Consider the following 22,186-nt stretch of genomic DNA (forward strand, 5'->3'; position numbering starts at 1 on the left):
TTCGATGTCATGCAAGATCGACAGATAGTCTGATGAACGCGGTTTATTCGCCGTTGACTGCAATTTCTTGAACACCCCACCTGGTAAAATGTTGGTGCTGTTCGTGGTGATTTTTAGTTATACAACCGCACAAATACCGTGCCCGGTGAGTAATCTTAACTATAATTGTATAAAATTTAAGAAAGTTTTTCTAACAGTGGTCAATCTTGGCAGAGAAAATCCTATGCCTAAAATAAATGCCAATTTTTATCAGCACAATGCGAATATAAGCTACAAACAATTTATGTAAAGCAATTAAATACATTTTTGATAAAATTTAATAGAGATTTAGCATCATTTAGAGAGACGTTTCTTAATCCTTTTGGTCTACCTATACTCGCTGTTTTGGTCTGTCAGACGCGATGACGCGTGTTCGGCTTTTACCAGCCCAACACAGCACATAGGAAGACAGGAATGATGTGGAAGTCCAATGTACAAATCAACATCACGCAGACTTCAAAAATAAATAACACAATAATCTGAGATGCTAACAATTTCTAATTGCCCTGGAAGTTCCAAAATTATTGGATATATGTGTCAAGGTCTGCTCTTGATTCAACAAGACGGGCCCAACTCTGAATCCTTTTTATTAGAAACAGAGCCCCAAAGGTCTTCATCGAACCTGAATACAACCGATCAGGTGCCTTTTTATAATAAAATTTAATTCAATTTTGAAAACAATTTATTAATCACAGTTTTGGTCTGTTACATTTTGGCTTTTGCCAGAAAAAAATTATCGGTAACGATTAAATTACAGGTTTAGTAGTTAAAAAAAAGACAACATAAGTATATAGAGACAAGCATCCATTGTACTGACCATTACTAATTTACCAATATGTATCATAAACCTCTTTTCTTATTATTATAAATTTTTATTAAATTTAGCACTATTTTGAAGCTTTCTATTACCATAAAGATAAATTTAATAATTTATATCGATATTACTAATAATCTTGTAATATAATTTCATGGCGGAAACGAGTCGGTTCCTTCTTTCTAATGTTCATTTCTTTTTTCCTCAATATTCAAAATTTTTAATAAATCTGTGCCAGAATGCAGAGAAATGTTAGCCATACATGAATAAACAGAAAAACGCTCAATAAAATTCTATACCTAGTTACAATTTCATTATTTGGCCGATCCATAAACTTGGAACCCGTACATCCAAATAGGTTTGAGAAAGTATGTGTATGTCGAAAGTTTTGATTTGAATGGTCGGTTAAGCAGGTAATAAAGCAATGAAGCATTTTAGTTTGTTGAGTGTCTGTTTTTTAATCGCGCGTGCGTGCGTGCGAGTTTGTGTGTGTGTGTGTGTGTGTGTGTGTGTGTGTGTGTTTGTGTGTGTGTGTGTGTGTGTGTGTGTGTGTGTGTGTGTGTGGATTCTAAGTATGTCTTCTATCAAATGTAAGTCCTAAATAGTTAACTTAGTCGGATTGAGGAACAGATTTTTGTACAAGTATATCCCAGAACAATTCTCATGGCGGAGTGTAAAATTTTCCATTTTTCAATTGTTGATATAAGGTGTTGTAAGATGAGAGAAGCTTGTGCAGTTGATAAGTGGGCGAATATGTGGCAGATGTGACTTCCACACGACAATGGCATATAAAACAAATATTACAAGTGTAACTACATGAAATCATGACTACGATTATAAAATCTTATAGACATTTCGCCGTCTACATTGACAGATTGGTTGATCAGGGTTATGAGTTCTAAATTTACCTGAGAATTCTTTCTCCTAGCCCTGTGTTTGTATTTGGGTGTTCATGAGTGGTGATTGACGTGTCTTTTCCTAGCACCCACAGATGGACAGTTTGTTCTTTAATTATGAAGTTGTACTGCAGGACAGCTTATTTACATATTTATTCAGACGTGCTCCAATCATTTATGTGAATAACATTGTCTTTTGACTGTAATCTGCAGTCTGTCCTGTGCTGATATAAGTTTAACAGGATTAAGTATTTAGTAGTTTTCTAAGCGTTTATTGTAAATCAATATATGAAGTCTTCAGACTTTTATCAAGTTTTTGCTAGATTCTTCTAGTAACATTAAATAATAACAATTTACTATAGGAATCTAGGAGATGTATGCAGTGGTTGATCTGGGTAATTTGGTTGCAAATATTTAAAAGAATAATTTTGTAAATATATTTTTGAAATTAAGGTGCCGTGGTGGTACTGCTTGAACCGAGAACCGAACGATAATTCGCAAGTGTTCGTCGTCGACACGTCCAACAGATCAGCCCGGTGGAATTGGAATTCTGGCGATGGACGGTGGGACGTCGCATACCAGCATTCTTTCTCTTGTAAGTCGATCTAACGACAGCTTCAATCGACTAAGAGTTTTCTCGTTTTTTAGCCGGTTACTACGGGGTGCACGCTTGCTACACGAGAAGCGTGGATAGCGTACAGTCCTGCGTCGCATACAACAAAGATGGTTCTTGGAGGAGCAACGCGGTGCCGGTCAGCAACGTCGGTAGCTGGGATATAGCTTACAACGGCGACATTTTCGGCTTTAAACCCCAGTCCAACGGGCAGTACATCTTTCACATATACTCAAGTAAGTAAACCACAAACGACAAATGTAACAACAAAATAAAATAATCTGTTAAAGGGAAATTAGAGCATAACCCGTTTATCCAGTCACCAATTGGTCCCATCGGTCCTCCGAGTGAAAATTTGACTCCAACTAAAAAGCAGTGCTCTTACACGTCGGAAGACAACACTCAGGTTGGAAATAATACCTAATGTATAAAACATTCCTTTGCTGATGTGTGTCACCAACCACAATGAAGTTAATGGTGATATCCTGACGGTCGATTCATCCTTCCTTCGTTATTAATTTTTGATTTACCATAATATATTCAGTTAACAGTTTAATTTTAGGGTAGGTTTTGGTCGTTAGAGAGGAAATCAAGGACCAAATGTTCAGTCCAGATAAATAGGGAAGACCTTGTTTCTCCGTACGAATGGAACTGGGATACTGACAACGGCAAGTGGATAATCGTTTATAGCTGGACGGATTACGGTAGATCTGATGCAGGGCTTTCGTCCGTCGATCCTTTCTCAAAATTCTTTTGGTTTAAGGTTTGACGAACAGCACTGTGTACTACATGAGGTACGGATCGGCGGTACAGAACAAGGTTCTCAACTGGAATTTCGATCCGAACCTTTTGACCATCTCTTATGCCTCGTCCCCTATCAAAATCTATGATGAATCAGCCTGGAAGTTGAAGGTGAACGGAAAGGAGACGTTCGGCTACACCCCAACCTACGAATCCTTGTGGACTTTTCCAATATTTTCAAGTTAACAAGCTTTCTGTTTATTCATTTGTAGATTTTACCAGGCTAACTTTTGCCTTTGTTTTAGGAAATGTTATAATCAGACCATTTGAAAAAGCGAACGGTTTTTTTGATCTTCAGAAACAGTATACTTCAACCTAACATATTTATTTTATATTAAAACATAAAATGTAAAAATATACTTTTATTTATTTAATAATAATATTTAATAATATTAGTTCTTGCATTTTTGAGCCAAAAACATCTTGTCATCGCCGCACAGGTATTTATTTTTGTGTACCTTAGTCGATTTCGATAATTTTGATCTGCCTCTTCGCTGTTTTGGTCTGAGCTACATAGCTTTGGAGTTTCGGCCATATTCAAAAAGAAAAGAAAAAAACCCGAGAAAGTACACAAACCAACTAGGAAAACACAATCACCCCGACCTCGAAAAGAAATGTTATAATTAAATTCCATTTTTTTAGTGCACTACAACTGCTAGATGGTTGTGTTTTTATGTTTTAAGTCACTAACTTTGTGCAGCACTTTTAAGTTTTCCTGATATGCTAGTTAATTAGTGGAAGATGGCTCCGCCAGAAAAAAGGAAATGAAATATTCTAGTAATATTATATCGTACAATAGTAATAAAAATGTACAAACATCAGTATATAAAAGCTCTTTATTGTTTTTTGTTTCTTTTCGAAGATTGGAATTATAAGCTATCCTGGTACAAAATGAGCAAATATAAATATTTATTAAAGAATAAGAAGAATTTCCATGCCGGACGTCCTGAAGACTAGATGGAGAGCATTAAAGTTCCATGGTAGTTTTCTTCAAACGTTAAACATGAAAAATGATGGCATCGTTTGTACCATAGATATTTTCAGGTCTTTTTAGAGCTTTATGTGAAGATACTTTCATTTCATCTTATATCTCCAGATAGAAGTCACTCGTTCGTCTGGCCGCTTGACGGGAACAACGGTTTAGTGTAAATTCAGTCACGCCAACATAGTCAATCGGGAAAAATTAATCCAAATTAAAAAAAATTAAATTAATTTTATGTACAATAAAAAAATATTAAAAGAAACATAGCTGTTCAACTTTTATCCTGGAAGAATTCTTCGATTTCTGCCAGCGTTTTCCCTTCGGTTTCGGGCTGTCGGAAATAGAGGAATACGAAACCGAAAATACCGATAATCCCGTAAACTATAAGCGCTCCTTCGAGATTAATCACGGATGCCATGTCGACGTAAGTCTTGGAAATGATGGACATGAAAACGTACGACGAAGCGGCGACCAGACCGGCGGAGAACCCTTTAGCGCTGAAAACGTACATACATTAAGGATTGATCCTATAAGAACTGTTAATACAGTTTATAAAAATTTGACTCACTCTAGTGGAAAAATCTCACAGACGAGAACCCAGGGAAGAGTCATGCTGCCAAGTCCTCCGCAGAAGAAGTTGACACAGAAGAGCAGGACCGGTACCCACGGAACGTCGATCTTCAGAATGATGTATATTGCCAGCAAGAAACATGACAACACTCCGCCTATCGTCGACGCGATCATCAGTACTCTTTTTCCTAATTTATGGATCAAAATAGCGCAGAACACGCTGCCAATCGTTTGCAGTAGACCAGCGAGAACCTAAGGATAAAAGTCGCATTTAGAGCGGGAAAATCTGAAGTTGAAGCTTTCGCCTACCAATACTGAATATGGAGACAAAGAGGTGTTAAAGCCCTTGAAGATCGATACCAGGAATGTTCGCAGTCCAATAAGGGATATGCAGTGGCCGATAAAGAAATAAACCATTGTCAAGATTATCGGCCGGTAGACTCGACCTTGGTTCAACAGTTTCATTTGGGCCCATTCTGAATTTCTCTTCGGTTTTATTGCAACGACATTATGTTCATCTAAAGAAAATATTTATCTTACGATTTCTCGTCAAAATATTTTAAAAACTGTTATAGTAATAGTTCAACAAACTTTTTTCTGTCGTGTTGACTTGGACGTAACCTTGATTAATCGAAGATGTGAGGGCGATAAATTCATGTTGTATCTCTTCACTTTTCAACCACCCTCTCAGCCATCTCAAAGATTTCTCTGCCTCCGTGTTCCGGTTGTTTAGCAAGTACCACGTTGGTGATTCTGGAACCTAAAGAAATGCTGTTAGTAGTACACAAACGGTATTAAAAAGTTCGACTGTTACTGTTCAACTGCGCTTACGATGGAAAGCAAAATAAATGCCAGCACAGGAACCGTCAATGCGACGGCACATGAGTTGCGCCAGGTGAGCATCGCTCCGATGAAGAACTTGAAGAGTATACCGAGCAGGAGAAACACTTCGGAAAAGGAAGAAAGCGTTCCTCTGAGCCTGGGCTCGCAGACCTCGCCGAGGTAGGACATGGCTGGGGCTTCCATGAAGCCCACACTAAGTCCCATTATGACCGCAGCGGTGAACAGCTGCTCGATGCTCTGGGCGAAGTACAGGATGATCCAGCCAATGAATTGAGGAATGGTGACTGCCATCATGCATCGCTTTCTTCCCAAATGATCTTGGATGAAACCTGAAGTCAGGCTTCCTAACGGCTGTGCTATATATACCACACTCCCTAAAAAAGTTTAAATTCACATTCAAGCTATATGCAAAAAAAAAAAAAAACGCAACATGAAAATGCAGCCAACGTTCATATTAAAGGAAAAACAAACTGAAAACTGGTTAATCAAGCTGCATCGTTACCGAACCACGATGCCTGCTGGTCTGTGAATGGAATCTCGCTCTCAAGTATGTTTCCGAATTCGTCCTTTTTATGCAATGCTCCTATCACGATCGTCGGCATGACGCAAATCGTAGACACACTAAAGATAAGCATGCCGAAAGCCAACGTGGCCAAAATCTAAAATTTAAAAATTGGCTTTAAATCACATCTCGGTCAACCTCGAAATTTGCTTAAATCAGAAATGCAATTGATCCAGCCTCACCTGAGGTAAGGTCTTCCTCAGTGCAGATCGCTTTTTGTGGACACCATTTCCTGTTGGTAAGAAGAGCGCGTGGTTTTCGGCCTGCTTTTCCAAGTCTGGCATCTCCGGAGGCAGAGAAACTTCGATGTGAATCAGGAAGAGTGACAAGACGAGAGAATATCCTTTTAAATCCTAATCGCGATGAGACGGTCACGGTCAAATTTTGCACTAATTTTACACTGCGGTAGTAAATCCTAAATCTTTTTACAATCCGGTAATCCACTCGAGGGGTTGTAAACCCGTTTAATCGTTTCTGCCTCCTGTGTCAACCAATTGACACTAAAAATAAGCGAAACATTTCAGGGGCAATTCGCTGCTATTACACTCGCCTTATTAAAACAATTATGCAATAAATATTCTATCCATCTATATCTGTCCCCGGCACTGCTAACGAATTGTGTTTTATGCAATAAATTAAATAAACAATTAAGGAAAAAAATAATTAATCCTATACCAACTGGAACTTCTGTTTGTGTGCATACAAAATGAGAGAGAAGTGAAAAACACACGACCAAAACTGCCCAACAGATGTTCAAACTGACATAGAAAAGACCATCAATTAGTGAGAAATATATAAACATTTAATTTTTTCATAATCAATCTTTTAGTTCTGAATTTATCAAAGGTTCTCACAATTATTTAACTTATTACATTTTTTTTAAAAATTACAAATATCAAAATATGTATAATTTAATCCTATTTTTTAACCACTCGAAAGGGGCACTATGTGTTTCTAATACTCAACTCCGACTTTCCACTTTCACGAAGCTTCTGCGAGTTTACTCTGTTAATCAAACAGAGGGAAAGAGGGATACGGAGGAATAGGAGCTGGACCGTTCACATCCTAAACCCTACACAACCTACCTTACCACTCCTTCTATCGTAATCCCAATACTAATTCAACAATCCTGCTCCAATCTAAGTGCTTATGCGACCCGTGCCGATGGATGGATGGATGGTACAGGGATAACTATACCAATAACGTAGCATCAAGGGTACCAGGTGACCCCTTGAGCAATCAATCTTATACCGGAGAGAGGCGGGCTTTTAGATGCCTCATACTCGTGGGAATCAAAGGGATAAACCAAAACATGACAAAAACACCGGAGGAACTTGGAAAGGAAGACTTCAAAAACAAACTTATGGAAATTGAATGTGGCGCCGAACCCTCTTCACTCCCCTAAACCAAGAATTCGAAGACAATCTCCCCGCATCTCTATCTGCAGATGTTGGGAGTCTTCAAAAAGATATAAATACCAAACCGGAAGACGAAACTACTTATATGGAGGTGACGGAGAAGACTGAAAAACCTCAATCCTAAGAATCTCAGGGGCTCAGAGGCATAAAATGACAATCGAACGAGCCAAACAGAAAGGCGAGCCAATCCTGAAAACAATCAGGAAAGGGAAGTAAAACCATAATATTTACTTCCGAGCTCCGGCAGCCACAACCCCCACAAATGCACTAGAAACTTTGCTAAACATACCACCACTTGAAACATTCATACAAAGAGAAGCAAGGAAGAGAGCTCATGTAGGATCTAAAACCATTCAAATTGGATGGGAACGAAACAATTCGGGAACACAACCATAATTAGAAATCAGACACCCTTTTTTAGAAATGGGGACTGATCCCAGAAATATTCTTTACAACATCCCATAAAGTCTCAATAGATTATAAAGGAGAGGAAGAACTTGGGAGAGCATCAGTTACAATGATTTGGTATACAGCTGGCTCCAAAATAAACCAAGGAACCGGATCGGGTGTTTTTTGTACAAGCCCAAAACATAAACGACCAAACTTATTAGGGACTTTCAAGCAGAAATGCATGCCATCAATGCTTGTGCCCGAAATAGAAAATTTTAATCACTGGCAAAAAAATCCCCTAAGATCAATAGCCATGTGGCTATTAAAGCATTAGCGAGTAACAAACCACATCAAAACTAATCAGCGATTGCATCTAAAATCTCCAAAATTTAGGGAAACACAACAATGTAATGATATCTTGGGTGCCAGGAAACAAAGGAATTTGGTGAAAAAAGCGGACTCATCGGCCAGAGGACGATCTGCAAGACCATATAAAGACCCTGAACGATGATCCCATTTCAAGATTATGTAATGAGGAGGAAGAAACAGCCACCCATATTATCTTCGAATTCGAAGCAACAGCTCAATGGAGACATAACCTGTGGGGAGGAAACAGGGAATGAAATTGTAGCAGCGACAGCCAATGACCTAATTACTTCTGAGAAGAAGGATTGAGTCGACTGCATGGACTAATGAATTAGGAAGGTACAATAACCCAGAAAGCTGCAGTGCCTGGGGAGCACAAACACTCGCGTCCTAGCATCCATCTCTACCTCCTCATCATCAACCATTAGAAAACACATTTAACAACTTTGTATTGGTTAACCTCTACAAAATTTCAGTCTAAAATTAGACCCATTCGATTGTACTATAATTCATTCAGCCAGTCAATTTAGATAAAGGCGATATCCAAATATTTATCCTTATTTACCACTTGACTGTGAAGGAGGTATCAGGTGTAAAAGAAGTATTTATATTACGTGACCGTTGACTGGATTACGATCGTAATAAGGGAGTTTTGTTTATTTACAGAGCCATCGTTGAAAATGAAATGTAAAAGATTAAACGTTCAAAAAGATTTCTGATTCTGGTTTTTGAATACGAATGCAGTTTTATTTATTATGGGCCGGGCCACTCTTTTCTTTTTTCGATCGCGAGTTCTGGATGTCCCAAAGGATTGGATTCAATTCGTCGGTGTAGATAAAAAAATTCACTTTTTGGAATGCATGTTGATAAGACGATTAATGGCCAGCCAAGTCAAGAAAATTCTGCAATCGGAAAATCATTTTACATATGATGGTGAAAATTGAATAGTACTTTCTCACTATAATCTGTTCAAGAATATATTACATCTAGTAATAAAGCAAGCAAAAATTTTGTCATATGATAATCATATATCGGCAACTGATAAAAAATCCAAAACAATGTGGGGGGGTAGTAAGAATGGTAACTGACCATCCCCCAAAGATTTTTCAGTTAAAGAAATTATGATAAATGGATTCTTGGTTTAGTATGTATGTGGTGCTTTTAATTTACATTTTACTCATTTGACTACAACAACTATTCCTGATATATCAAAATATGGCCGTACCTTAACAAAAGTTGCTAATTCTTTCTATTTCTTTCCCTGCACTGACCATGAGATTGCTGGTATTATTGATTCTTTAAAAAATGGGCCTTCCACTGGCCTAGAGGATTTTAATAGCTTTTTCCTGAAACAATGTGCTGTTTGTATTTATATGTAATTGTAGTCGAATCTGGCTTTCACTCAGTAATGCTATAAACAACAAAGCTTGTGCCTGTTCATAAAAATGGTGCAGGCATGGTATGGATAATTACAGACCTATTGCCCTGTTATCTATTTTTAATAAAATCATTGAAAAATTGATATATATGACCACATTGAAAAGTTTGATTTATTTTCAAAATTCCAGTTTGGGTTCAGAAAATTGCTGTCCACGGAGGATGACCTCTATTCCATATCTGAGGAAATAATAGGTTCAAAAATGAAAAATCTTTTAGTGATAGGCACCTTTTTTGATCTAACTAAGTCCTTTGATCTTGTCAACCAGTGTTCGCCTGGATTGGTCATACCTCTTATTTAACGTTTTCATCAATGACTTAGTCAGTAGTGTTAAGGTTGGATCTTCGTATCTATTCGCGGATGATGCCACTCCAGAGGGTTCAAGTGCGACTGAACTTAGTTTAAACTTAAATGAGTCTTTACATCAAATAAAAAGTTGGATGCATAAGTATTAATTGAAATCGCACCGAAAACGTTCGCTGGCTACCTAGTCACCACTTAAGATCCTGTAGTGACTACACTAGGTGTCACTACACTTCAACAATGATCTCGCCTTCCATGTTGCAGCCGACGAGCTCATCGGGGCTCAACCTGCTCAGTACTGAGTACTGATGCTTATTTCAGACTCCTCGATGAGGTCTCAACTCTCACATGGAGCAGCTGTCATCACTAACAAGGGTCGCAGCCTACTGCACGAGACCCTTCATTCGTTTCCTGTATACTTAGTTCTGCTGCATTGACCATTGACTCCAAATCATATGGCATATTTGCAAAAGGTGGAAAAAAGTATAAAGAAGGTACTACATTTTAGTATTTTTCTATATAAACCCTAGTTTGTCATTTGTGGTACGGTCATTTTGAATTCCTATCATTTTCCAGTCATCCATTGGAAACGGGAAAAAAAAATTCTTATGCAGGAATCCAAATAACTTAATTTGCTACAATTTGTTTGAAGGAGAAGCTAATTCGTCCTCTGGAGATTTGAAAATTGTTGGCGCATATTTCTACTATGTATTTTGGCAATGATTTGAGTAGAATCCAATATTTCGATCGTTTCCTGGATTTCGTATTCAATCTTTCTAGTTTGTACTCATTAATGTCGTGCAGTTCAAAATGCGATGTCTTTGTCGGCTGTAAAATTCGTGAGTTTATACCTAGACCTTTTATATACGTTTATATTTACATTTAAAAAAATCAAATCCTTTTCCCTACTAATTTGACAATTCATTCTTATAATACTTATTTCAAGAATGATTTTAGATCAGGTCATAATAATCGTAGATGGTCTAATAAATGAGTTTCTCACAATGGGACTTACATTTTCAAAGCTCTCCCTGCTAGTATCAAAACGATTAATGGTTTGTCTAGTTTTAAAAAGGCTTTGAAGATAAATTTCCGAGGAAAATCGTGATGATTTAAATGAATTTTTTAGTTCATCAGGACCGTGATACTTTATTGTGATAATTTTGTAATTATTTGTTAAGTCTAATTGTATTAATTTATTTGAAACTCGACGTTTTTACGACAATGTATAACACGACAAAATGATTTTGTTGTATTCTATGTTTCAATGAGCTTGCAAACATCCTCGTGGGTCCATTTTTTATTGGATTGGGCCATAATTACTCTCAGCAAATTCAAATTTTTACTTTCGACGAGAACTCTCAAGTGTAAAGACGAACTTTTCAGTTATGATTAATAAATAATTAGTCTGATTTGGTATCGATGGGGGATTTTCGGCGTTGTTATTGACATTATTATTAATATTTTGATGCAAAGTCTCAGTGATGAAAAGTGCAGTTTATGCAGAGTCCAATTTGTTATAACTTGTGGCTTTTTATTTATTTGCGTATTAATACTATTTATCATGTATAAAAAATTGTAATAGTTTTTTCAACACCGCCCTGAGGTACATCAAGTACTCTGAGGTGAGTGTGTGTCGTGTGGGGAGTAAATGTAATTTATTAGCGAGAATGGAGTACTTCTCGTCCCGAGGATATCGAGTACTCTGAGGGAGTGAATGTTAACAGTCTTCTATATTTGTATTTTCATATTATTATTTATTATTATAATTATTATTGTAATATTGTAGTTTTAATTTATTAAATTAAAAGATTCTTTATCTTGACTTAAAAATCTAAAATGATTTGTGTCCGAGAGTGAAAACACTCAAAAGTTGCATAAATGATTTATTAGACACCTCCTTTTATTTTACGACAGCTGTATCAACAGAAGTAAATTAGTATCAGGCCTTTTGAATGATCCGACAACTGCGATTACTTTTTACGAGGGCAAGAAAAAAAAGTTTAATATCCTCTCATTGTATCCTGCCATCATAACTTTATCGTTTCTGAATTGGAAATCCTTTTACGGCCCCGGCTTATTATTTTTTAACCGGCTGTAAAACAATTAACTCGCCGTCCCCGAGACGAGTATGTGCCTGAATTTTAAGCAACAGCCATCGGCACAACGGATGCTTCGAGAATCTTTAGTGCGTTGTTCGTCGATTTAGCAAAAATAGTCACTTCCTCTTATTAAGTAAGTTTAGCAGCACCTAGGGGGTATATTTATTTTTCTGTTGTCGTACTAGCAACAACTAATTTTCGAAGAAGAATATAGTATGTAACAAAAGCTGAATTTACTAGTGAAACTTAAAGCAAAACAAGAAAATTCTTCTTGAAGTGAACACAGGTTTTCAATCTTGCAGTGTAAAACATCTCATTCTGTTTAAAATCTGTATTAATAAAAATGCATTTCTGAGTTTTCAGATTTTCTTTAATACAAACTGTCATAATGAAACCCCCCACTGGGTATTTTTTTTACAATATTTTCAATCAATTAATTAATCTTTATATAAGGTATCGGTTGAAAAGTTGAAAAAAAGTCAGTGTCACGAGCGGGATTCGAACCCACAACCTTCGGCTCTATACTCCGCTACTCTAACACTTGAGCTACCGTGACTTCGATCCACTCGGACACCAACTCTCCATCTCAACTTACCTTTCGAATTTTCCTTCCTTTTTGCTATTTTTGAAATGTCGTGTTATCAGGATTCGCTGACAAATGAAACGGCCACGGAGAGCTCTTAGTAAAGCTTCTATACTTCGTTTTACTTACTAAATCCTTTATATTTTGTGAGTTCGAATCCCGCTCGTGACATTAACTTTTTCATTTCAACCAATACCTTATATAAAGAATAATTAATTGAAAGAAGTTATTTGGTCAATGGACCACGAAATATAATGGATTTAATATTTTCAATTTTGATTGAAACAAAGGTGGTAAAATGTGATTTGATCATTAATCTCTACTAATCTCTGCTTCACATTTCATCTTCATCCAGGGACGAGATAATGCAGCATTATGAAGGTAATTGAAGTAATCCCCTAGTGGTCTTTACTACTACTCTAAGTTACCGTTTTATTTCGTTACCGATCATTTTGCCTGCTGTATCGGTCATTCAGATGCATTGTAGCATATCGCCTCCTTCATTGGTTGGTATAAAGTATTCCTACATAAGTGGGAAGGAATGAGGGAGGATAAGCGTGAGAGGATGATTGATTGATTAACGTTTTTTGTATATTCGCAGTGATCTGGCCAACTAACTTGACATCCAATGACAAAACTGACAGAGGAAAGGTATTAATTAAAAAATTATTCAAAACAAGTCATAAAAACAAAAAGATCTCTACAGATTTTTTAAATAGAAAAATTATTAATTAAACCCACAAAATTCTCAATGTTACCTGTTTGCTCAAAGGATTATGATGGTGTCATACTTTTTGTTAGTAATGACTAGTGATGCGATATGATCAAAATATAAAATATTGATAAACTCAACTATTGAGATAGTTTTCTACAATTTTATTTTGCGGTGTTTCTAAAGAACGTTTTGTCAATTTTAATAAGCCCCCAACACATCTCTTGACGGAAAGTGATTATACTGGAAAAATTAATTTATTTATCCTACATGGACACTACAATCATAAAATTAAGACTTAATTTATCGAGTTTACTTTATTTTCTATTGTTTTATTTTCAAATTGTCTCAGAACTTGAAATCATGGAGGAGATAAGTTTAAAGTTCATTGAAAACAATACAGCACACCTTGATTTGCAAGCCTAAAAGGATTCCTGTGTTCTTTGGTCTTGGGTGCATATATATATATANCACACACACACACACACACACACACACACACACACACACACACACACACACACACACACACACACCCTACTCTTGCACAGAATATGACTACTTGACTACTGGGTGCCTTAGCAGAACCTCAAAGCACTTGATGAACCAAACAGCTGAACAAATGTACTTTATAACTACATTTATTTTACAAATGTCAAACGGCATCTCGTGACCTCTTGACCCATGAGCAGTGTTGATGTTTTCTTGAGTCAGACTTTAAAGCTACACGCAATGGCATGAATTAACGAATTATCAATTAAGTTCAAGATGTAATAAGATATTACAATCAAAACCCAATTTTTAAGTTGCTGTTTTCCAAGATTCTTTGCTTTGAACTTAATTGAAACTTTATAATGAACTATCGTTGGTTTGGTTATCCAACTTTACTTTTTATGGATAACATGATATCGCAAAATCGCAAACTTTCTTACGAATTTTTTTATTATTTTTGAAAACCCTCTTCATATATTTAGGGGAGTCGGTGGGGCTCATCACTGTAAGGCAAATATTCAGGGTTAGAATCCAGCGGCTCTGCATTCTAACTCAACATACTTATAAATAAAGGCTTTTTTTTTCAAAACACCGGCACATCGCGAGAGTTCATCTAACTCGAAGGTGAAACACCCTTGTAAAAAAACAAACAAGATTTTGGAGGACAACAATTTTTTCGACTTTCAACGTGAATACAAGTCTTCCTTACCTTCGGTAGTTCGGAAGCAAAACGTCTGCAAATTGGGTATGCAGTATAGTTTTTTCACTTTTTGTGCATGCACATGGGCATAAGTTAATCTGGTTGATATAAATTCATAGATCATCTAGATAGCAATCCTCATAATCCCTGAAAATTGCATAAGAATCCGACAATTGGTTTCAGATATATAGCTGTGTACTTTACGTTTGTGCTTGCGAATACGCACATGTCAATCCGACTGGTATAAAATTCGTAGATCATCTAGAAATCAACCCGCTTAATCCATGAAAGTTTCATAAGAATCCAAATTGACAAGGATTTGACCACTGGCAGGCAACACGGAACTCTTTGTTCAGGAAGATCTGAAACGCAAAATGCGAGTGGAAATTTTGATTTTGGAGGACAACAATTTTTTTTCGACTTCCCGCATGAATGCAAGGCCTTCGGTCATTCGGAAAAAATAATAACACATTAGTATCGTGCAAGTTAATGACTAATAAGCAAAACGTGCGTTCGTCCATTGTGTCGTTGGACGAACGGCCGATGCGGCAAAGCACTTATGAACTGCTTGGAAAATCAATACTATAAAAAACACAAAATTACTGTTTTTAGTATTGTTAAAATGTGTTTATTGCAAAGTAATCATATAATAAAAAATATCGATCAACATCAAGTACCGATGAAATCGATAATTTATACCATATTTTTTATACATGAATGTATTAAAAAAATAGAAACAAGTTGTATTTTGTAATTACCTCATCCTGCTGTGAACTTTACATGCAGTTCAGCTGTATAAACCTGTTTTCCTTATTATTTATTTAAAGTCTATATGTAAACTTAATCAGAAAGGGTTCATAAAAGAAAAAACATCCATTTTTCAAAAACTTATTTACATGTAAATATAACAAAATACATATATTCAAAATATACATAGACTTGGACTATTTTTATTGTTGAGATCAAACATAGAAACGTATACTGTATCTCCGTAATATTTAGTTTTTATTGATACTACGGCGGCCAAGTACGTAACACTTCAAATATTAACATCTACGCCAGTTCAATTTCCATAGTTCGATAATTTCCCTGTCCGATTAGTATGCTAAAAACAGTTAACAATGAGAAACAATAAAAAAAGAAAAAAAAAGAAAAGAGATTTCCGTAATTAAAATCTTAAAATGTAATATTCGTTTTAGTTTTGACGTTAAGCATCTTCCTATTTTGACCTCGTCTCATTACTCAATGGTGGAGAAATTTTGAACTATTCGTGTGAGTTTTGGTGTATTTCGTAATGTCAATTAAGAAACGGGAAAAAAGTAAATTGTACAAGATTTATATACAAATTTAATTTCAATTTGCTAAGCGTGCTGGAATCGCTCCAGCTTGCTCGCCTAAGAATTGAAACTGTAGGGCTTAACAAAAACGTATTGTGTGGTATTCGTTTTGTCGATTAATAACAATGTACATTTAAACACAATTCAAAATTAATTATAAACAATGAAATCCTCGGTTTTAAGAAACTGCGATAGCTTTTAACTGTCAAAGTATTTGATTTCGTTATTGAATCATTTTTGTACGTAAGTATCATCATACAACGATATCGCACATAGAACGTTTTACTTATAAACGATGGTAAGAAGGTCCGAATGGTGAAACCTTGGAAAACATGGATGTAGACACAGGGCTGGTGTGTCAGGACACTGTGAGCAGTAGTAAGTGGTGTCTTTTCGCCTTCCTTGGCTGTAGCAGAGCTTGCACCTCTTTCTGAGGGCTTTGCCGCGTTCGTTGACCGAGTGCCGCGTCGGGAGATGGTGGGCCGATCCGAGGAACCTAGTCAAGAAGACCCTTTTCAATGAGAGCAGTTCGCGTACGATCGAGAGGCGGAAGTCGAGCAGGCTGTAACTGTCGTCTGCGTGGAGGGAGAAAAGTCGGTACGCATTGAGTACCATCAGTTGAATCAAGTGTACCGCAAATTTCTTAAAGCACCGCAGCCTCAGCTTCTCGCAGGGGTAGTATTCGAAGACGTCGTCCGTCCTTTTCGAATTGATCATGTACTCGTGATCTACCAGGGCTTTAGGTCTCGTTTTCAGCTTTCCCTGGCTTTTGATGTTGACCATCTGGTTGTTGTTCACCGAAGTGATGTAGAGCGTGTGTCTTCTGTCTTTCCATTTGCAGACGGCAACACCTTTGGAGTATTTAGTCACTAACTGCCCTTGATTCAGAGATGGGACGTCGTAGCCTTTGGGCAAACGGTCCGACCTGAGGACGCCGGTGCAGTAGGTCCCTCCTTCTTTGAGTAACGACGCCAATTTTAAACTAGTGTAAAATTCTACCAAGTAGAGAGAGTGACCGTGAAACAGGTGATCGGAGACCAGTTCCATGACGATATCCTCGACCGGCATCCTGCCTTTTTCGCCGCCGAACAGGCAGCACTTGATGACGACTCCGTGAGCATCGCACAAGGAGTACAGCTTGATGCCATGTTTTCCCCCTTTGTTTTTTGGATCGTGGCTCATGACTATTCTCCCTTTGTGAGGGGTAACTGGCACATCGACGGTGAGGTCCCGCGCTCCGATGTAAAGGGTGGACATAGCTTTGTTAAAATGGTGGATCAAATTCTTCAGCTTGCAAGTTTCACTCGCGTCCTCTTCGGTGTCGTCCGCGAATCGCAGGCATTTGAGAATCATCAAAAATCTGTTTAAACTCATGTGGGATGAAAAACATGTCATGTTAAAGAGAGGATCTTTGTTCCAGTAGTCTTCGATATGCGGTATTTGAAGATGACCCATGTGTAAGAGGAGTCCGACGAATATTTTCAACTCGCAGGTTTTGAGTTCGACCCAATCGTGAGCCTTCTCGTTTCCGTCTTCCTTCATAAGTTTACTGGCATAGTTATTCGTGCGCTCGCATATCAAATCGAACAGCTCGTTGTCGATTAGCAAGAGCAAGTAGTCGATGGGTTCACTCTTCTGAGGCGGCGCGATCAAACCCGGCGTTTTGTTATAGACTTGGTACCCTTCTTCGTTGTTAGGGACGTCGCTCCATTCCACTTCCTCTCCTTGCACTTCAGGTGGATTGCCATCACCGGATGACTCGGAATCGCTTTCGCTCTCGCTTTCCGATTCGCTTATGTGAATCAACTCGCTCTCACTTACCGTGTCGATGTCTTCGTAGATCTTGAGCAAGTCCTGCGGTATGACGTCCTTCGGAGAATCCACGGCCGGCTCGCTCAAACGGGGAATTTTCACGCTCGGAGGCCCGAAATCCCCGTCGGAATCGGCCATGAAGCCCCTCGACCCAATTTGTTCTGTCGAACGAGTCAATGACGCGCTGTAAACAATCGAGTCGGGGCTCAACTGAAGTCGTCCGCCTCCGCCTCCGCCGCCCCCACCTCGAAAAGTCCTTCTACTGCCCGACGAGCATGCCCAGGGATAATCTTCCGGCCACCCCCTCATCTGCCTTTCGCCGCCCCCCATTCGCCCCAGCTCGACTTACCTCTGTCCAGCTACAATACATTAATAAAACAAGCTTCTGTAAAACTTTATAGGAAAACAACCTGACTGTAAATCACGAAAAATTATACAAAAATATATTTCTCATAAATTAAAAGTAAACATAATAATAAATACTAAATATATTATTCGGGCAATATAAAACAATAATTAACTTTAAAAAATGTAACGCGTAAACCTAAATAATGAAAGCTATTAGCAAGGAAAAATACTTAAATTTTTATACCCAAACCTCGAGTGTCGAGAATAAAACTGAGGAATGAAAGGTCATTTGTTATATGTTAAACATCTCAAGATTATTTCAAATGAAACTAGGTCAATTGTATTTTTTGGAGCTTAACATAATTCCCTTGTTTCTCTCCTGTTTTGACCAATGATTATAGATACAATTGCGTCAGTATTAACGTATAAATCATTAAATATTATTTTCAAAACTAGACGAAAATTGTAAAATGGTGTTTTTATGTTAAATACACAGTTAAGATATTTTTTTGGGTTTTTTCCCTTAATTTGAGTTTTGTTACAAAATATTTTTATCATCTGTAATTTGGACGTTACAGACCATTTTGGTATGCCCCTCGGTGGTGTCTCAGTTTATTAAAAACTATTTATATTCCGCCTAATTTACAAGAATCTTCAGGTCTAAAGCAGAACTTTACCTCAAAAAGCCCTACATGTTGGAGGCTTAATCACCTCTTTTTCATAAACGTGTATGAACAACTCTTTATCCAGAGGATGTTTACAATTTTAAAAAGAATTGTGTTTTTCGTTAAATACTAATATATTTTTGAACAAATAAATTTATTTTTGATTCTTTCTCATGATTTCATTATTCCAATGGCTGTTTTGTTGTACCAGTTTTATTTTGTATAAACAACGTAATTATTTATTATTATTATTTTACTGTAAACAGTAATGACTAATGTGCCTATTGATATAAGCTATGTGGGTGAATATTTTTTCCATTCGATGCTAACCTTTTATCTTTCACCAAGATTCCAACAGTTTGAGACGTACGATATGGGTGAGGTGGAATGTCAGCTGGGTCATTTGATGGGGGTCGGTACGCTGTCCTGAAGAACAAATGGAGATGATGGAGAGGATATACGCACACTCGGATAAAATGGTCAGTGAGTTAGCATTGAAGTATGAGAAAGTAACTTGAGGGAAGGATAAGTCCTAGGGCATGAAAAGCAAACCAAAGTGCTAAACTCAATCATTTCATTAATAGTTGAAATGAACATAATAAACACAAAGGTCCTCTCCAAATCCAAATCCTGTCATTATTGTTCAAATGTGATAGTTGAAGTTTGAGAACGTACTTCAGTGTTAATTTATATTGTTAAACATTATTAACATTTCTAGTGTAAAAGTTTTTATGTTGCGTTGAACAACTAAAACAGTAAAAAACGGACAATCGTTTCAACGTATAAATTATTAAATATAATTTAGAATACTTTTCAACAAATAATATTTTTGCTTAAATCTTGTTACAAAACATGTTTTCGATGTTCTCACGACTTGTTTTTTCTTCATTATTTTATTTTTTAATTTATACCATTTTTATTTTATACAAACAACTTAATGATACGATCTTTATTAATTTTCTGTTGATCGTTTCTAACTTTCTGAAAAATTCTGACGGTTTAGTTTTGAGTAAATAATAACAGATTTTCTTGTAAATATCCTATAAATATCGTATTTTTAACGTGTTGTTTGTAAATAAATTGAAAGTTTTATTTGAACGAAGCGAACATACATAAAAACAAAACAAAAAACAGTTAGGGAGTTTCTGGTAAATATGCTATTGTTAAATTTGTCCGTTGTTTACGAATAAAATAGAAAGGGTTTATTTTATTTATTTTTACAGCGAGTTGGACTCAATTGGGTTCCCAGTTCCGATTTTTGGTGGAAACAGGGTTGTTTTATTATATAATAACTGAAAACTTTGTGTCCCTAGTGTGTGTGGAGAGTGAATTTATTTGCTAGCGTGAATGTGTAGGGTGGGAGGAAGAAATCGACTACTCCACAAGCCTAACTGAGTGAATGGTATGTAAAAAGGAACGAATGTATTTAAGTAATTACCATTATTATTATTATTATTAATTTTTTATAAATAAATTTATTAATTATAATTTCTTATTATTATTTTATTAATATGTGTATGTGTGTATATGTATATATTTCCATATTTAACTTTACATTATTTCTAATTCAAATGTTTACTGAATATAATTCATCTAAATATGCACAAAATACTCTTATTTTTACTTCCTTAATCAACCTATTTTTTATGTAATTGTTTTCTAATATTATTTATATAATATTTTAAAATTTGTTACATTACTTTAGAATGACTATTTAACAATTAATTTTTTTTTTTTTTTTTTACTGGGGCTTCCGACATCTGGGTCATTTCAGCCCCAAGCTAAGTCAAGTCAATATTCTATTTACAAACACTACATTCATACAGATNGACCCTGGTAGTAGAGCCTATCGAGCTTTCTCAGACGCGTTTTTCGGGCCGAGGAATAGGCCATACATCCGTAGAAGATTCTCGAACACAGCAGCGAGTCAAACATTTTTAACAAGGTCTCCCTGTCCGCTCCCCATCTAAAGTGACCAATAAATTTCAGCAGTGTGAGGATTTTTCTGCCTCTGACCTCGACGGCGTCGATGTGTGGCTGCCATGTTTTTATATTATTATATTTTTTTATATTGTATATTTCTATATTTAAACATTTTTTGTAAATTGGATCCATTCCGTCAATTTTTTTATGGTGTCCATTCTGATTTTGTGGAACTCCAAAATAAGATGATGGGTAGAAAAATTGTCTTTTTCACAATAGGCCTGCTGTGGAAAAGACGATTTATTTCCTACCTATCTTATTATTATTATTATTAATTTGTTGATGTAGTGAGGAACGGTCAAGAATGAGGTAGTTTAGAAAAACACCTTTTTCATTTTTTTTGGGCGTTTCGACCTTTATTCGAGACATCTTCAGGGCCTGGGTGAATTACAAAACGTATGTTGATTGGACAGAATACAATACAAATGAAAATATAAATTTTGAACAGAGTGAATTTATATTTATTTACATCGTATTGTATTTTTTCCAACCAACATATGTTTTGAATTTCACTCAGGTCCTGAAGATGACCTGAATAAAGGTCGAAACATCGGCAACAAAAATAAAAAAAGGTGTTTTTCTAAACTATCTCATTCTTGAATGCTTCTGACGACTTCAACAGATTATTAAACAACCGGTCACTGGAAAAGACATTATTATTATTAAGAATGAACAAGAACGGTGAGGATGAGTTTGGATATAGGGACTAATTGCGATGAGAGCTGAAATGACCAAGCTGTTAAAGCTCCTGGAGTCCAACCTCGACGGCTGGACGGATATGACCGAGATCTGATCCCGGACCGCCAAAACCCGGGGGTGTTTCTCCAGGCCACTGGACCATCTGCAATACCGTCGAGAAATTACCTAACTCGCGCATCCATATTTTGTTGCAATTCTTTCGCTGTACCTTCAGCAATAACATGTTGCTCGGCAGCAATAAAAGCTTTATCCGCTTTGCTCAACACTTCTGGCGCATCATGCGAAACAGTAACACAAGTAATACCTATTGCATGATTAAGTTCGCCGGTAATTCATTTTAAAATACAAATGGACTGTGAGAAGTGATAGGCTCAACCCTGTAAATGTGTGTATATATGTATATACATGTGCATATTTGAGCTTATATAAAGCCAAATCCAAAATCTTATAAATATACTATTATTAACACGTTGTTTGCGAATAAAATGAAAAGGGTTTATTTAAACTTTATTTTTGTCGAAATACAATTGTATTAAATTTGATTTGGGCATGTACATCAAATTTAAGTGAAAACTATAAATTTGAAAATAACTAATACTAGTAATTCCCGTTATAATTATTCAAAAAGATATTTAGATTTCAATTTATTGAACGAAACTGACTAAATAACCGTTATTGTCGAAGCTATTATTATGAGTTAGGTAGATGAAAAATGATT

At 36.5% G+C, this 22,186-nt stretch overlaps 3 protein-coding genes across 3 annotated transcripts; 1 reads left to right on the plus strand and 2 right to left on the minus strand.

Moving 5' to 3' along the window:
• Nucleotides 1-353: 353 nt before the first annotated feature.
• Nucleotides 354-3,482, plus strand: LOC106672654. Its single transcript, XM_024230593.1, has 8 exons — nucleotides 354-679; nucleotides 2,112-2,144; nucleotides 2,203-2,344; nucleotides 2,398-2,598; nucleotides 2,653-2,768; nucleotides 2,925-3,066; nucleotides 3,126-3,344; nucleotides 3,409-3,482. Exons 1-8 carry the CDS (start codon nucleotides 524-526, stop codon nucleotides 3,480-3,482), a joined length of 1,083 nt encoding a protein of 360 aa, XP_024086361.1. The 5' UTR covers nucleotides 354-523.
• A 499-nt stretch (nucleotides 3,483-3,981) lies between these two features.
• LOC106672708 (facilitated trehalose transporter Tret1-like) lies at nucleotides 3,982-6,451 on the minus strand. Its single transcript, XM_014404345.2, has 7 exons — nucleotides 6,303-6,451; nucleotides 6,061-6,217; nucleotides 5,547-5,932; nucleotides 5,307-5,475; nucleotides 5,025-5,233; nucleotides 4,714-4,967; nucleotides 3,982-4,642 (listed from the first exon to the last, which is right to left on the minus strand). The coding sequence occupies exons 1-7, from the start codon at nucleotides 6,402-6,404 to the stop codon at nucleotides 4,417-4,419; spliced, it is 1,503 nt and encodes a 500-aa protein (XP_014259831.1). The 5' UTR covers nucleotides 6,405-6,451; the 3' UTR covers nucleotides 3,982-4,416.
• Nucleotides 6,452-15,394: 8,943 nt separating this feature from the next.
• On the minus strand, nucleotides 15,395-18,005 carry LOC106672661 (piggyBac transposable element-derived protein 4-like). The gene has a single exon (XM_014404248.2). The coding sequence runs from the start codon at nucleotides 17,909-17,911 to the stop codon at nucleotides 16,244-16,246; it is 1,668 nt and encodes a 555-aa protein (XP_014259734.1). The 5' UTR covers nucleotides 17,912-18,005; the 3' UTR covers nucleotides 15,395-16,243.
• Nucleotides 18,006-22,186: the final 4,181 nt, after the last annotated feature.

This window comes from Cimex lectularius, unplaced genomic scaffold, assembly GCF_000648675.2.
Source record: "Cimex lectularius strain Harlan isolate CLEC.00 unplaced genomic scaffold, Clec_2.1 scaffold61, whole genome shotgun sequence".
In the NCBI taxonomy this organism is placed as follows: domain Eukaryota; kingdom Metazoa; phylum Arthropoda; class Insecta; order Hemiptera; family Cimicidae; genus Cimex; species Cimex lectularius.

Bases quoted from the DNA above. Each gene is read 5' to 3' on its own strand.
- LOC106672708 (XM_014404345.2), bottom strand. From the start codon at position 6,404: ATGCCAGACTTGGAAAAGCAGGCCGAAAACCACGCGCTCTTCTTACCA. The intron at 6,218-6,302 runs GTGAGGCTGGAT...TTTAAATTTTAG, and splicing joins TGAGGAAGACCTTACCTCAG to ATTTTGGCCACGTTGGCTTT. The intron at 5,234-5,306 runs GTTTGTTGAACT...TATTTTCTTTAG, and splicing joins AGTCAACACGACAGAAAAAA to ATGAACATAATGTCGTTGCA.
- LOC106672654 (XM_024230593.1), top strand. From the start codon at position 524: ATGCTAACAATTTCTAATTGCCCTGGAAGTTCCAAAATTATTGGATAT. The intron at 2,345-2,397 runs GTAAGTCGATCT...CTCGTTTTTTAG, and splicing joins ATACCAGCATTCTTTCTCTT to CCGGTTACTACGGGGTGCAC. The intron at 2,599-2,652 runs GTAAGTAAACCA...AATCTGTTAAAG, and splicing joins CATCTTTCACATATACTCAA to GGAAATTAGAGCATAACCCG.
- LOC106672661 (XM_014404248.2), bottom strand. From the start codon at position 17,911: ATGGCCGATTCCGACGGGGATTTCGGGCCTCCGAGCGTGAAAATTCCC.